General features: G+C 28.1%; 1 protein-coding gene across 2 annotated transcripts in view; it reads right to left on the minus strand.

Moving 5' to 3' along the window:
• LOC129984558 (uncharacterized) overlaps positions 1-18,005 on the minus strand; it is a 233,463-nt gene extending 215,458 nt beyond the window's left edge. Inside the window, exon 1 of one of the 2 annotated variants that reach the window (XM_056094467.1) lies at positions 17,752-18,005. In XM_056094467.1, the coding sequence (XP_055950442.1) occupies positions 17,752-17,842 (91 nt within the window). In that variant the 5' untranslated portion in view covers positions 17,843-18,005. The remainder of the gene's footprint in view (positions 1-17,751) is intronic. The other variant, XM_056094468.1, reaches the window with a different exon arrangement.

Genomic DNA, 18,005 nt, shown 5'->3' on the forward strand with positions numbered 1-18,005 from the left:
TTAATAATTTGAAAATTACTGTAAGAGATTTCAGCTGAAACAACACTTCTCCAGATTTTTCAGAAAGAAAAGACTTCAAAAAATACTATTCCCGTGAGATATAAAAATTGCATCAGATAGAATATGAAGTTTGAAGGTCACATCCTGCTGTGCAAGTTTAGACATGTGAATTATCCTATTACAAATAATTGGCAATTATAAGGTACCCAACCAATATGGCTTGAATTTAATTCACTGAAAATTTAGTGTTCAGGTTATGACCCGGAGTCTTGATGCTGTGAATGAAATAAATTTTAATAAGGTACAAGCTTATTCGAAAACTTGTATTACCATATAGAAAAAAGGTTTCTTCTGTGAAATTTGATGGCTAGAATGTTCTTGATAAAATAAAAAAATAAAAAATTATAAGTAAAAACTTACGCTAAAACGTCGTTTGTTGTGCTGCGTAAAATAAAAATATTTTTATAAATTTTTCCTTTTTTTTTGCATTATATTGCCATAACAAAATACAAAATCCACTTTAAAATATTCAGTTATAGTATAAAAATTCATTTTAGAGTTAATAAGCGTTATTTCATCTTTTTAATTAGCGCGGTATGTCAATAGTATAAAATATATAACAAAAACAACGTTAACTAAAATGGTACCAAAAGAAAACAAAACTGTTTTGATTTTACACTTTTATTTTTCTTTGCAATAATGATATTGCATGCGAAACCTGCAGACGATAAAAATTTAAACAAATAACCGAAAACGAATACATTTTTAAACGAAAGAGGTAATGAAGTTTAGAAGATTTCCTGCAAATGATGCTATTAGAATTTAAATAACTGAGAAAAATATTTTTTAGGAAATATGATTTTTTTCCCAGTTATTCTGGTAAAAGCATAAACCTTTATCTCAATTTACAAGAATGAGAAAACATATGGCACCCTAAGCTAATAATAGTTCAACAAAGTAATAGAATTCTCTCTGTTTCTATGATAGATCTTTAAAAAGAATCTCTGAATTCACCAGAAAAATAATCAATTTTAAAAGAAGGTATGTCGATCGTTCTTGTTTTAAGAAATATTCTAATAATAATCTCAAAAAAATTTGAAAAAGATATCAAAATTACTCATTGATTGTTTATATGCAGAAATTTTACTATTTCAAGTTCCTTGCAAAAATTTTGGATATCTTTCATCAGATAAAATAAACACAAGATTTGAATTTGCCAATATTCTTGCAGTCTTGGCAACCCTATTTAAAAAAAACATTTGAGAGCTGATAGTTCAGGGTTAGTAAAAACGGGGAGTTACACGATAGAACAACATATTAACGCAAGATTTGAATTAAATAAAATCATAGTTTTAATGTTATATTTTTATTGAATAGTTAAATTGTTATATTTTTATTGAATCGTAAAGTACGCAGGATAGGGTTATGTATGGAAAATAGCACATAGAGAAAAAGGTCTCAACGGCTTTGCTGTCAAATACGCACTCTTTTGTAGAAATTTCCCATGACCATTTTGCATAAATGTGACTGAATTTCGTTATTGCGGCGTTGACTTTCTACCTTCAATGCACGCGTGCTTCTTGGCATAGACCTTTTACTTCAAATAATCCCATAAAAAGAAATCCAAAAATGTTAAATCACACGATCTAGGTGGCCAATTCTTACCTTTTCTAACTATGTCCGCTAGACTTTCATTATTGTTGAAATATTGTTCAACAATGAATACAAGTTGCTTTATTGTGTAACGCTCCATTTTTACTAACCCTAAACTATCAACTGTCAAGTTTTTTTTTTTTTTTTTTTTTTTTTTTTTTTTTTTTTAAATACGGTTGCCAACACTTTACGGTACGAATGGAGGTAAATTCAAATATTGCGTTAATTATTTATTATATCTGACAATTTTAGTCTATTATATCAGATTATTTTTATTTTCTCGAAATCAATAAAAATCAATCTCGAATTCAATTATGTTATATTTTAACCCACCAGCGGACTCGCGGGTGAAAAAATGTATATATTAAAGAAGAATGTCATTTTTTATCTTTTTTCACAGATGATTTAGTATCTTTTTCTTTATCTTTTTTCAGAGATGATTAGCCATAGCATACTTTTGGCTATTCTTAGAGTTCCTTTCGACGAATTTTCAGTCGTCGTTTGGAATTTCGAGGCATTAATAGAATTCTACGAATCTATCCTTATTTTTCAGAAATAACGCGATATTAAGGTAAGTTTCGTGATATTGAAGTTTTTGCTGGATCTTTACTTTATATTAAAAATTTTTTTTAGAAATAACGTTGCAGCAATCAACAGCTACATTATACAAATACTAAAGAAAAGTTACAAGCAAATATCAACGGCTGCTGTCAAACGCTGTTATGAAAGAAGAACATGTTAAGCGAAGAGAGCCAGTTTTTGCTCGTTTTGTAAAAAAAAGTTAAGTGTTGAAAAGAAAAGCAGAACTAGATTTTCAAAAAGCAAACATTGTGTCATCAGATAAAAAAAAAAAAGATGCAAACATGTCGAAATGACAAGCCCGCTAGAATCTCAAATTTTAGTTGTGAGATTGCCCATAAATTTATATGTTTGGAGCATTCTAAGTATATTTACAATGCAATGGTGCAATAAGGTGAATTTGAAATTTTCTTGCTTTTTATATCCATATTTCAACTGTTTTCTCTTTAATTTCATAGCGTTTTTACAGTTTTTTTTATTACAAATGTAAATATTTCTATTGAAATATTGGCAATTTCGTTTATTCTGATTTTAGACCGTCTGTTAATTCCTTAGTCATTTATATTGTTTTTATGTTTTATGATAAAGTTTTCCTATTCCTTTTTAATAAAAATTATTTAAAATAATTGTATTTGTTTACTTTTACCCAACTACAATTAATTTTAATAATTAATCTCTTAAAATTTATATATTATAAAAGTGTATTCAAGAAATACGCGTAACGTTTCATATTGGTGTAAAGGGAACGTTCCCTGGAAGGTTAAAATAAATTTCATTAGAATGACAGTTTGCTATATCCGATGATGCATTGTCCCCTTACGATCTTCAGAAACCGTATTTACATTTGTCCCCTTACGATCATCAGAAACCATATTTACATTTGTCCCCTTACGATCATCAGAAACCGTATTTACATTTGTCCCCTTACGATCATCAGAAACCATATTTACATTTGTTCCCTTACGATCATCAGAAACCGTATTTGCATTTGTCCCCTTACGATCATCAGAAACCATATTTACATTTGTCCCTTACGATCATCAGAAACCGTATTTGCATTTGTCCCCTTACGATCATCAGAAACCATATTTACATTTGTCCCTTACGATCATCAGAAACCATATTTGCATTTGTCCCCTTACGATCATCAGAAACCGTATTTACATTTGTCCCTTACGATCATCAGAAACCATATTTACATTTGTACCTTACGATCATCAGAAACCATATTTACATTTGTCCCCTTACGATCATCAGAAACCATATTTACATTTGTCCCCTTACGATCATCAGAAACCATATTTACATTTGTCCCCTTACGATCATCAGAAACCATATTTACATTTGTTCCCTTACGATCATCAGAAACCGTATTTGCATTTGTCCCCTTACGATCATCAGAAACCGTAGTCACCGAAAAATTAAACACAAAAATTAAATAAAAAGTTTCTAAATTAAATTTTAAATTTCGGACATTGAAGTACGTTTAGTGACCATTAAGATTACTTATGAGCCAAATTTCATGACTAATTGCGATATGGAATCAACTAGACGCTGCATAAAAACTCTTCCTTTCTTTTAAATACACACTGATAAATCTGGTCTTATACAGAATGAATAGGAAACCAAATTTTTATTTGGTTTCCATCTCCAAAAGAATGTAAATTGAGTATTTAATGCCTTATCTATTAATAATTTATCTTTAAATATAAAGAATTAGACATTTTGATTCGACTTGAATGAATTTTCTAATAAAACTTAGTTCGAAATTCATTTGGTAAACATAAATTTCTTGGTAAATACAATAATTTAAAAGGTAAGCAGAACTTATTCTATAAGAACAATTTCATATAACTGTTGAAAAATAAATGAAAATGAAAATATTTAAAAGAATTTTTCACATAAAAAAATCAACATTAAAATAAAATATTAAAAGAAGTAAAATAATCGTACGTTAGAATTTCGCATTAGGAGTTGATAACTTTTAAAAACAAAGCAGTAAACAAACCACTTTCATGTGAAAAAGGACAAGAAAAAAAGTTTTAGACAAAACAATGCTTATTTCAGTAAACAGATTGTGATTTTATCGCTGTTTTCATTTCTTTTCTTCTATTTCGTTAGTAAATAAAACAACATCTGTTTAAAACATTCCCAAACGATTTTCACCAGTAGAAATGCGTTTTGTGCTGAATTATTTTTAAATAGAATGAAAAAAAGGTGTATTTTTTTAAAAATTTAACAATGCACGCAAAATACGTTTATATAATTTAAATAATATTAAAATTATTATTTAAATTATATAAACAAATTATCAAATTTTTTATATATTTTCTCTTATTATCCCATTTTTTGAAAACTTCTTTTAAATATATAATAGTTTATTATGCTACAAATCATCTATTATTTACAAATAGACACTTACATTTTTTGGTATATGATGCATGCAGCCTCTATAGATATCATTACAGATAAGAGTAAAAAATATTTTACTTTAATTAAAAATAAATCATTCATTTTAGACATATAAAAGATTAATTTAACAGAAGAAACAGAAGAAAATGTTTGAAAATATATACATAAATAAAAAAACTCTAGAATATTAGAGATAATTTGACTATTACTATAGAACATTGATTTTAAGATATTAATTCAATTTATAATTACTTACTTCATTTTTTCTCCAAATCTTTCATTTTTCCATTTCACACAATTGCATATGATGAAAATTGCATCTGTTTAAGCACTCCAGTCTTTAAATCATCCAGTTTAAATCACAATAAATATAATCCAACTATTTTATTTAGTTGAAATGAGTGAAATGAAAGCTGATGTTTTCATAAATGCTTATATAATTTCAAAAATTTTATTAATTTACGAATTTAGAATTTTTTATGATTACCTGTAATATAACAGGAGTTTATTTCTGTATATAAATATCTTATCATTTGATGTTTATAACGAATTTAAACTATCCGTTCTAATTAAATTTATCATATCTTAAAAATATTCTTTTTTTTCTTGAAAGCCAATTTTTACAGTATATCATTTATCACAGGATTTTAATAAATTTATAAGCAATAATTCAATTTTCATAAAATTTTTCACAAATCAAATTTATTTCTTAAAGTATTGCAAAAGACAATACTCATCAACAGATAATTAAACATTCAGTGAATTAATTATTCGAAGCATGATAAACATGTTGAGTTTTGTCAGCAGGTATAAATGAAATATATCCACATATATTGCTGCCAATTCCAAGTTTAAAGTTTTTCTTCCATTTTTCAGTATTTATTTTCTAAGATAGCTAGTTAAAAAAATAATAATATCTGCACAAAAAAAATCGTTCAAAATAATTAATATGTGATATTTCAATATAATCACAATTATTTGTAGTAATTTATAAATATCTATTCACCTGTTTAATCATATATAAGAAACTCAATATGATTGATAAGGATAAATAAAGGAATTCTTTATCTCAGTGAATTAACATTTTCCAAACAAGACGAAATAAAACAAGTGAAACGACACTAATGAGTCATTGAAGAGCATTCGGCATAAAAAGAATACTTCATTAAAACGGATTAATCCACAAATTTTTCCGAAACATAAATATTCATTCATTATAATTCTAAAATATCCACCAAAATCTATCATTCACAAGAGTTCATGATATTGAGTTCTGTGGTTAAAATTTCAACGAACAATTCACAAGACAAACGATTTCAAAAAGAACAAAGAAGAATCGGAACAAATCATTGGAGCGTCTTCGGGAAATGGATGGCAACACAAGAAACAGGTTTTCTTACTCTTTATTAACGCATCCACTAAATACAGCAGTTTGCAGATGGGATTATTGTCCACAAGATAGGAAAAGCGAAGTTTATCGGCTCCCCTACGAAGATAAAACAACCGGAAAATCGCACGGAACCAAAACCGGTTATAGAAAGAAAGTTTTTATCAGATATAATATTTTCTATGGGAATAACTGATGCTTCGATGAGTTTGTAAAGTGTTCTAAGAGATGTTGAAACTGATAATAAGAAAATAAGTACCATCTTCGTATTTCTCGTAAAAAATTTACCAGTGGAAAAGTTCTAATCATGAACGAATTTACGCAATATTTGTTCTTTCTTTCAAGCAAGAAATAGGATTTCATCGACGAAAAAATACTGTTATTAGAAGAGAAAAAGATACACAGACGCTACAAAAGAAACTAATTACACACAGAAAATGAGATTTGTTATAGCTGAGACCTTTGTTTCTCATTATAATTGACTCTTATGAAAGATTTTATGAAATTTATTTCAAGACGTTAATGAATCTGTTTTGAAAGAAAGAAATGTTGCTGAAATCAGTTAAGATGATGTTGAAAACATATAGCACACATGTAACAATAATTTCGAAACTTCATCATGATGAAGCTACTTTCATTTTCATGTTGTAAAAGTGAACGACATTTATAAACAATGAAAATGCTATTTTTTGAACAGTGCAATGTTTTTTCTTTGATAAATTGATGCTCTTTTTTAAGACGAAGAGCAAGTCATGTGACATTTCAGCCGCGTGGTAACCGCAACTGTGCATTTAATTTTATAGCATACTTTTTTACATACTGCAATGATATTAGATTCTTTTTTATTATGCAAGATGCGCAGTACATTAAAAAATTATTTTTTAATCATACCCGTGTTTTATTAGGCGATTCAAAAAACATTAGTAAAAGAATAAAAAAAAGCTTTTAAAAAATTGACCGTTTTTAATAAAATGCCGATATATGCTGTTGCCAAATATTTCTTACTTTCTCGCATACGTAGTATAGAGAAAGTATAGTAATCGTTAAAAAATTCGAAATCGAGATTTTGATTAATCTATCTGCATATTTTATACCCTAAGTTTGTGGCGAAAAAAAAAAAAATGGAAAAAATATCCATTTGTCTGTCTGTGAAAAAGAAAAAACGATTTCAGCTAGACGATTTAAATTTTGTATACTGTCTTTACACAAAAATTCTATCAAATTTTGAGTACTATCTATTCAAAGGAAGTCCGTCTGTCTGTTTCGAATATAAGATAATAAGATAATTACAAAATTAAAATAGCAAGTTAGATCAAATTCGGTATACAGATTTAACATCTATAGTACAGAAGACACCTTTCAAATTTTGAGGCCAAATCCAACTATGGATTGACCGTCTGTTGGTCAGTTCCTTCAGAAACATGCAAACGCGATAATTCAAAAACGTAATGACTTAAGTATATCAAATTTAGTATGGTTTATGACTACGAACGCAGTTTTGTGTCAAATTTTTGTTTTAATCGGTTGTTAAATTTATGTCTAAAACACAATTTCGACTTTTGGATACCATTAATACTATATCTAAAGAGTCAGGGATTATTCACCAAGAATGATATGATAGATTTAATAAAAATGCTAAATCCATGCCAAAAGTTAATATTTCGTAACTATTGTACGCCAAAGCCATGCAAGACGTTCTCTGGCATGACCAGTTTACTAGAGACTATGAGAGAAAATTTTGGAGAGACCACGCCCGCTGATATATTATGCAAGATGCGCAATACATTTCAAAATTAAATTTACGCATCGCATATCATATGAGTATTTGAGAAAAAAAAAATGAACTTAGTATGAATATTGCATTATGTTAGTTAATTTGTTTTTTAATCACAACTATAATTTATTAAATGATTAAAAAAAGATTAAAATTATAAAAACCTTAAAAAATTGACTGCTTGAAATGAAATCTGTTTTTATCATACATAAACTATTTTTTTTATCATATATGCACGCATTCACATGATTTTATTATAATGAGATTATTACATAACATCCCAGTCTCTAAGCAAATATCACTACACAAGCAATCAAATCACATATTCAGCATCAAGACAGCAAATTATTTTCTTCCAGCAATAAAAATTCTATTGTAAAACCAATTCCAATTCTAACCAATTTTCCATTTATTACATAATAATAAGAATTAACACCATTAAATTTGGCAGCTGCGAATACTTTATTAATTTATGTGGTTTTTCTAGAAGTAATTTAATTCTTCAGAATCAAACGATAATTTCGCAAAATAAATGTATTTATTTTATGTACTTGATATTAAATAATAAAAATCAAACGATATTTTTCTGTTGAAAACAGCACGCATTTTTAAGCCAGTCCCTCATGTTCCATACATCTCCATACGGCTTTAATAAACATTACCTCGATCAAATAAACAGCCTTTCATGTGTTTAATAAAGAACAGTTTCTGACACAAGTGGAAAATATTTAGAATATATTAGAGATACTGCGTCAATCGCTTTACGTCACATCAGGACATTTTCACGATTTTATTCAAAATCTCGTGTTTCTATTGTTACAAAGCAAATACAGATGGAAAACTTTTCCTAAATTATTGTATATGTAGTGAAATAAAACATCGTATATTTTCTAAAACAATATTTTCTTTTGTTCGAAAGGTTTAATAAAAATTCAGCAATTAAAATAAAATATACAATTCATGAAAAGCTATATAGTGATTTGCATAAATAAGCATATTCTATATATAATTTATAATATTAATATATTCTATTTTAATTTTACAAAATTTACAAAAAATATTTGTACATTTTAAACATCTTTTTACTATAAAAATTCTTTGAAGATAAGCAACAATGTATTTTAATTTCGTTCTTAAAAGCGGAGTGGGAAAATCAGCACCAAGGCTTATTCATCCGAAATGAATACTTGTATATGTTCCCTAAAGATGGTTATGATATTCTATTTTTTCATCTTCAGATTAAAAATTGATTTTAATTGTAATAAAAGAATAACAATAATAATTAAATAGCTTATACTTATTTAAAAAAATAAAAAGAGTAGAACCAAATTTTTATCTTCGTCAACTGATTCCCTCAAAAATTCATAATCTATACTTATAATAAAGTTCAATGTGTGTGTGTGTTGGCGCTCTACAGGCCAGACCGTTTGACCTACAGCTACTAAATTTGGTACATGTATACCTTGGAGATCGGGAATGTGCACCTGGGATCCCTTTTTTGAATTTTTAATTAGAATTTTAATTATTAAAAAAATCTTCATTTCCCCACCGCCAAATGAGTAAGACTTCAGTTGTTTTTTGCCCACACTAATAAGGTTAGGTTTAATATTTTTCTGCCTATTATTTCAAAGGATTCTGTTTATTTTCTTAATGTTTGAAGCATTTAAAACTAAACATTCGTTAATTAATCGATCTTTCAGATTCATTCTGAAGTACTTTTGAATTAAAATAAAACAGAATAAAGGAAATTAAAAATTTCTAATCTGCATAGCGCTACCCCAACTGGCGTAGAAAAACTCACGCATTTCGTTACCATAACTGGCGTTGAAAATCCACGCATGCGCATTGTGTTCCGATTGTTGACAACTATTTTCAACAGATGCGGACTTGATTTAAATTAGGTTAGTTGTATGCTTTTGTAATTAAATTGTATTTATGTTAGTCATATATTTTTTGTATATGCTTATAGTTTTAAGTACATCGTTTTTTAAAGTAGTTTCTTTAACCTGTTTTCGACCGATTATTTTAAACGATTCTGTTTATTTTCTTAGTGTTTGATGCATCTAAAATTAAACATTGTTAATTAATCGATCTGCTCATGATGAATCTGAGAAAATTTTATTGACAAATTCTTGAGATATTACATAAATTAAGAAAGATATTCTTTAGTGCCCATAAGTTTTAAATGCTCATTGATTCTGTTTTCAGTAATCATATTATAAAAAAATGCTTTGTTTCAGTAAAAAAAAATATTATTATATTAATTGCAGATTAATCATTCCCAGTTTAATTTAAAGCATAAATTCTACGAGAGCTAACAGAAAAATTAGAGAGATACATATTGCGTTATGACTGAAGGGCTTTATAATATTATGAGTTAATTATATGACTATCAAAATTTGAAGTTTAAAAATTTTTTGATGAAGAAGCTATTAAAGTAGGAATCACATAAAATATTTAATTATTAAAATTTTTACGAGCATTAAGATTGGCGAACCGGCTGGTTGCCAAAGGTGGCTAGTATATTATATATATATATATATATATACATACATACATACATATATATAACAAACTTGTTTCTTATTGATTTAAGGCATTTTTATGCACCTGTTAATGGAATGTTCCAGAGGAGGACTTTTCTCGACTTACTAGTATACTGCCAAAATAATGTTACGTTTAGTTTCGTAGCATAATGGAGAAAGTCTAGTATGAATTTTCGACGTTTTCCTTTTCATCAGCTGGATCAAACATTTGATACAAAATTGAAATTTCGACGATTGTCAATGACATTAATATAGTTTGTAATATTTTTCAATTATCATATTCACACATGGTGAAACAAAGAAAAAGATACCCTTCCGGTTGGTGGATTTAATCCAAAATGAAATATGCGTTTATAATATGTTATAAAAATCACATAAGATTATTTATGCTCCGTTATTCCGTTTTTAAATGATCGCATTCTCATATTCAAGAACAGATAGTTAAACCATTGACAAATTGGTCAAAACTTCGACATGCATATTTAAAATTCTAATTGCAAAATTATGTGCCAAATTTCATACGTGTAGTTCACAGCATTTTTGAATCACTGTGGTCACAAAAAGAAATCGACATATAGATTACCTTTTAACAGATTTCGAACAAAATTTGATTTAAAAAAAAACTATAATTTCGATGTAACGATCAAATACCAAATTACATGCGTTTTGCTCATACTGATTTTTCAAATATCGTATTCACGGACAAAAAGAACGATGAAATTTTCAACCATTATAGTACAGAATTTTTCTCTTGATGGTAAACAGAAAAAAAGGCAAGAAATGTAGTGATACGCTTATGCTTTTTTTATATCGGAATTTTAAAATTTTTAGTGAAAAAAAAAAGTTAAAGATATTTAAGAATTGTTTTTGTCATTGAAAGTTGTAAAGATATTTTAGATATTTTAATTTTTTTTCGCATGTAAGATATACAAACAGATAGTATTGTAGCTGTCAAAAAATTCGAATTATCAATTTTGACGAATCTCCACGGTTCAAATCTCTCCGAGTTCGAAATGCACATTTTTCGGGTTGTGTCTCTCAGTCCGTGAACACGATAAAGCAAAAAAAATATCTTCAGCAAAGAGTTGAAATTTGATATAATCTTCACTAAAATTTATATGTTTCTGTTAAATTTTGAAGAAACCTACTCAGAGACTGTCTATCCGAGTATAAGTAAGAGATATATAAGAATGCCAGTTCCTCATGCCATGAAGGGTAAATGTAAAGAGCAGCTGATGAAATAAAATTCCATACACAAGTTTAGCATCTATAATGTAGATCCATTTAAAATCTGAAACAAAATCCATCAAGGATGTGAGCGTCTGTCCGTCTTTACTAATGCGTGCATATAAATGCGATTATTCAAAATAAAGATTCTTATCAAATTTTGAACCAAACCTGTCAAAGGGTTAATTTTTTGACAGTATTACTTTGTCATGCATGTAAATCTTATAATTCAAAAACGTAATGATTTAAATTAATGCAATTTGGATGTTATCTTGTAACTACAATTGTAGTTCTGAGTCAAAAATTTGCTTTCCAATAGGTGGAAAAAAAGTTGTCCAAAATATATATTTACATATTTTATTTTCGGGCATTTGTATATTAACAGCATGCCAACGATTAATCGCTAAAGATCTCACGCTAGTTTCAATATAAATGCTAGATTCACGCAAAAGACCCATTTTTCATAACTACTGTTTGCCAGTGGCACGCAACTATCATGTGTCCACATTCCCGAAAAGGCCCACAATTTTATACAAATAAGGAATATAGCATCTTTATTAAAGAATGTAAGAGAAAGTTTCTAAGAGACTAAGTAACATTAATTAGATATGTTATTGCATTTTTAATAAAGATTGCTCTAACTAAATTTGCTTCCGCTTCTAAACAGCATATCATTATATTTAGCATGTTCTAACGCCTTCTAACGTTTGGCTTATCTTCTGAGATGTCCTATATATTTTTATTTGATGGCAGAAGAGTTCTTAAATATTCACTTTGATTGTTCTAAGTTTTGTTTTTTACTGACAAATTACAATTTTAATTATGTGAATGCAGAAGTAAGAGGCTAACATAGTTTTATAACATCATGGATCTTAGTTTTATTTACATTCATACCTCGTTTTAAAGAAATTCAAGGCAATAAAGAGGCCAATGCTTTTCCTGGACTTCCCAGCCAAACCAGCCGAAGTTCATTTATCTTTAAGGTGGTAGATTCAATGTCCATAAATACAACAGTTCGTTAGTGGTATCAGAGTTCGTACCTGTGACATTCCAATTTAGAACTCAACAACGAGGTAACTGCTGCTTGCAAATCCTCAAAATTCATTTCAATGCGTCCTTTTCTGCAAAGACTGTCCCTGTCATGTAATAAATATAGAAGTCGAAACTTCCAAGCTCAGAAGTAACACCTTGTGTGGGCTCTAAGCCTCTTAATCCTCCCCTGCCACCTGCTAAACACGTTCTGTAAACGAGATCTGCTCATTATCACGGAGGTCGGGCCTCATCCACCCTATTCATCTCATGCAATCTATTTAGTGCAATTCTTTCTATCAGGTAACGGGTGTTACTTGAAGCATTGTTTAAACTGTTGTTAAAACATCCGACAGTGAGGCCGCCCGATATAATAAGGCAGATGCTATCTGCCTCGATAACAATGAGAAGCTTCTGTAGCACCCATCTTTGTAACAGAAGTATGCTAATGGCTAAATAACTTAGCACGTGGCGAAGTCATTAAAAAAGTATGAAGCTGTCTTTTCGGTATCTGATGCGCCTTGAGGTATGCCTCGGATGATTTAGAAGGAGCGGAAGTTCTAGGAATAGGGCCTATTTAAAATAATTGTTTCAGTTAATTGATGACAGAAAAAAAAAAAAAAGGATGCGTAAAGCTGGTGGAAGCTAAGTAGAGAATGCCTTTCAAGATACAAAAGAAAGATTGTATGTAGTGGATTTCTTACAGGCAAAAATTGAAATTAAGCCATTTTATGTATTGACTAATTTATTTTAAAGTAGTTCTTATTTTAATACTAAGGCATCCTAAGTCCTGTTCGTCTACAGTAGTTTAACCCTTCAACCGGATTGAACGTAGAAAGTCGTCCCAAAGAATGACTTCTATAAAGACTCGAACGTAGAAAGTCGTACTTCTATTACTATTCGAAAATCGGCAGAAACGTAATAAATCGTTTTCTGAAAATTGTCCTAAGATCGTCTGCGATGTAAAAATTATTAGTGCTTTTTCCTTCTATGATAATGGCCCTTTTATGAAGATTCAGACGCTGGGTATTTGACGGTCAATGGGTTAATACCTTTGAGCAATTGCAGCTTTACTTCGTTAACCATCTGCTAAAGTAATAAGCAAAAACGCTGTCCTCTCGATTTTTTTTTTTTTTTTTTTTTTTGCATACAATGAAAAAAAACCCTCTATATATCGAACTTTCTACGTAGAAATCTCTATATATCGAGCACAAATCTTGGATTTTCAATAAAATGACAGTTTCTATATAAAGAATATCTTTTATATGTAAAATAACAGTTTCTCATGAAAACATTGCAGATACCTACTACAATCAAAATGCGACGATTTACTTCGCTCATAAGAAGAAATATACAGTAATAAGGGAAAGAAACTGTTTTGCCAATTTTTACTGTAATATGTGTTCTAGGAGACTATAATTCCCTTAGAAAATATCATAAACACTTGCCAGTGAGTCATATATTATTATTTTTAGTTTCTGTTCTATTAATAATTATATAGAATATTAAAATCAAGTTATTTTCTACACAACTACCAAATAAGTCTACCGATTTGTAATCAAAATTTAATTAAATTGGCCGATGAACTAAAAATTGTTCTGAAAATATTTAAAAAAAATATTTAAAAGCTATAACAAATTAGAACATGAGAGAGAAAAAGTAAATTAAAAATCCCTTATTTTTAAATATAACATATAAATTAAATAAAAATAAATAATGAAACAAATTAAACTGTGTAGAAAAAAAACGAAAATTTATCCTATCGTTTGGTGTTTTACGGAATACTTGATTTCAAAAAGTGAGAAACAGATGAAATTTATTTAATATTAAAAATATTCTTGTTTCAAATTTTATATCGTGAATTCATTACGCATTTCATTATCAATGAGTAGCATTTGAAATTATTGGGATTAACCTTTTGCACTCGGATGGTGACTCTCTCACTCACCATTCAAGACGGTTCATCATTTTTTATCATCAATTTATATTTATTTTTGAATTTTAATTGTTAAAAATACCTATAAAACACACACAAAAAAAATACCTACAAGAAGATGTGGAAAATAATTTGGAAAATGCAAATTAAAACAATTATATATATATAAATGTTTATTTTCCAGAGCCATGAACAAGTCCTTAAGTGAATAACTATGCATCGAATTACTTTTCCGAGTGAAAAGGGTTAATCACATAATGAATGGCCCGAAGTAATATGAGGTATATCATTCTGCTGTAATATTTTTCCTTGCCTGGACATTAATTTAGAATACATAATCACAAATTATTAGCTTTTTTTTTTAGTCATTTCTGGAGTTCATATAATTCTATTGAAACTGTTCGGAATGCGTTAAATGCATCAAATGATTTTGTTATTAATTTCTTAAACAGTGTTTTGTTTTTGATTTGCAAAAACATTGTTAGTACAGTCAACAATAAATTTATTGCAGTTAGTACAGTCAATAATAAATGTAAAAATAAATTTCAATAATAAATAATAATCAATAATAAATGTAACAAATTTATTACAGTTAGTACAGTCAACAATAAATTTATTACAAATTTTCAGAATTTACCTTCCAAGAAGGAATTTTTCAAAATTTTTTATTTTAAAAGTGCTATTTGTTGATTTCATTTTATTTCATACTGAAAAGAGTAATTCATCAAAATCTGCTTGTTTCACAGCAAATTACATGTATTTGCAAATCAAAAACAGAACACTGTTTAAGAAATTAAAACAAAATCATTTGTCCATTTAACATGACTATCAGAGGTGTTCCTTAACACAACTGATCGACTACATAAGTCTAATTTTATAGCATTTCAATGCAATTTTTATTTCCCCCCTTCGACAAATATCCTTTCATGCTGCTATTCTTTAAAGGATTAACCTCTTTTCCTGTAGTCTTATCAAAGATAAAGATATCAAGAAATTTCCTGTAAGTTAACGCAAGATTCTTAGTTACAACAAATAACAAACAATGTAAAATCCAAACACACGTTATTCAACTTTTCGAAAATTGCTCAATCTTTTATGTCGGTTGGATTAAGGTTAAATATAAGACAGACTGAAATTTGTTATTTTTAAATCGAACTAAACTAATTCGAAATAATAATAAATTAGCAATATAAATTATCCATCTCTTAATTTTTAAAAATAAAGCATATTATAGAAAAAAATAATTTAAGTAGTGTATATTACATTCTCAAATCATGGAGATACGGAAGACTGGCCTTGACAAATAAGAGATCAAGAACGTTTTTTTAATGCTTGTTTTACTGATTAAGCCTATTTATTTCTGAAGCAACTCATATTCAACAGATTAACAATTTTTTTGTTATATCAACAATTAAAAAAAAACCCGATGAACAAATATTTCCGATGTTGAAAGCTTGTTCGAATTTATGTCAGCCGAAACGAATCGAAAAAGAAAAAAAAAGTTCAAAATTCAGAATACTATTTTCGGTAAAAAACAATCGGTAAGACCTACTTAATCAGATGCTTAAACTTGATTGATTTTTTATGATAATCAGGGAAAAGCAGCTTTTTTTTTAACACACTGGTGTTTGTTACAGACATGACAATTAGAGATAAGTGGAACAAGTTAATTAATCAAATAAATTATTAGCTTGTGACAAGAAACACCGCGAGAACTGGTTAAAAATCATGCACTAATTAGCAATATATCACCGCATAGAATATATGATTCAAAACTCCATAATATGAATGGCGCAATGGTAAGATTTATGTAGAATAATATAAGAAAAATAACTAAAAGTTTTACTAATGAAATATAATTTTATAAATTTTTTTTTACCTCGAGAAAGTCAGAGAATATAATATGATACAACTTTGTTGTAACTAAACTTATTTCAATTTATTTCAATCCTATTAATTGTCTGATAGAATATAGAAATAGAAGAAGAATATTGAAAGTAAAGAAGACAAGAAAATTATTTATGAATTCTTTTCGGAATCAAAAATTACTGAGAATTCCAAACTATTGCATAATAATTGTTAAATAAATATTATTTCTTTGATATCAAAATACATGAATATGAGAATTAAGTATTTATATTCATTTTAAAAGTAACAAATTAGCGTTTTGAAAACAAGGCAATAAATTTATAAAGAATGAATCGAAATAATATGATCTTAGCAATAAAATGCTTATGAAATTCCCCCGAATTATCAAAACTCTTGCTATCGATAAGGAAGAAGCCGAAATTTTATGCACTCATTATTCGATTACTTTGCAATGTAAAAAAAAAATGTAATTTAGAAATTACACAAAATATTTATTGAAAAAATTACACAAATATGGGATGCAAATTCATAAGATGGCAGTTAATCCTTAGAAAACAATTCTTCAATATTTTATAAGAAAATACTAAGTGGAACTACATAATTAAGCCACTTCTAATAAAAAAATTAAAGTATTTCCAATGAAAAGGTAAAATTCTTTATATAACTGCATCTTTTTTACATAAAAGTCATTTGCTTCAAAACAATAACTTTACTTAGTTATTGTTTACAATAACTTTACTTACTTAGCTACATTTTTAAAATAAAAATAAAAGCATTTTCTTCTAACATAGTGAAAATAAAACGGCATTTTTAATAATTAAAGAATCCCATAGATTTAAACTATTCCTAATCAAAAGAGTAAATTGTTCTTTAATTAAACTAGAATAAATATTTTAGCTTCAGGAAAAAAAAATTGAATTATTTTCTTTAAGAATAAACACTGGCAAAAAAATATGCGATTGTTCTTCAGTTTAAGTGATTCCATGCAAAATGCATTTGGCTAAGAAAGAAAAAGAATATGTTTATTTTTCAAAGTTGAAAGCTTCAATTAAACATTTTAAAAAATGATTAACAATCAAGATAAATATAAAATTTTTAAAAAAAACAGAGAAATGTGCTTTCATAAACTCCATTTTCTTCATTACATTTAAGAAAAATTTTTCTCGACAGAATGCATTTTTTTAAAAAATTAATCCAAGGAGATTTATATCTGGAAAAGGCATTTAAAAGAAATGCTTTTTAATTAAAACTTTTTCACTCGATATGGTTCTGTCCGAAAAGACCTCCGTTGCGGTCCTGTGGTTTCATTACAGTTGAAAAAAAAACTAAGAGGACCAACCTGTTTCAAAATGCTGGTTCTGTCTCGCAAAAGCCCTGGTGAAGGCGTCGTATTTGGATGAAGAAGAATCGGCTTTCAGGTGCAAATCCATTGACGATAAAGTTCATTAAGAACAGATTTGAGACAACTCCGATACCCGTTCATTGTCCCGAGCGGTCCTCATGCAACCCACAGACTGGAGCATGTCGCGAGGCCCTACCGTAAGGTGAAGGAAAAGCAGGCATACGCGAAAAAAGTAAATAAATAAAATAAAA

This window comes from Argiope bruennichi, chromosome 9, assembly GCF_947563725.1.
Source record: "Argiope bruennichi chromosome 9, qqArgBrue1.1, whole genome shotgun sequence".
NCBI lineage: Eukaryota > Metazoa > Arthropoda > Arachnida > Araneae > Araneidae > Argiope > Argiope bruennichi.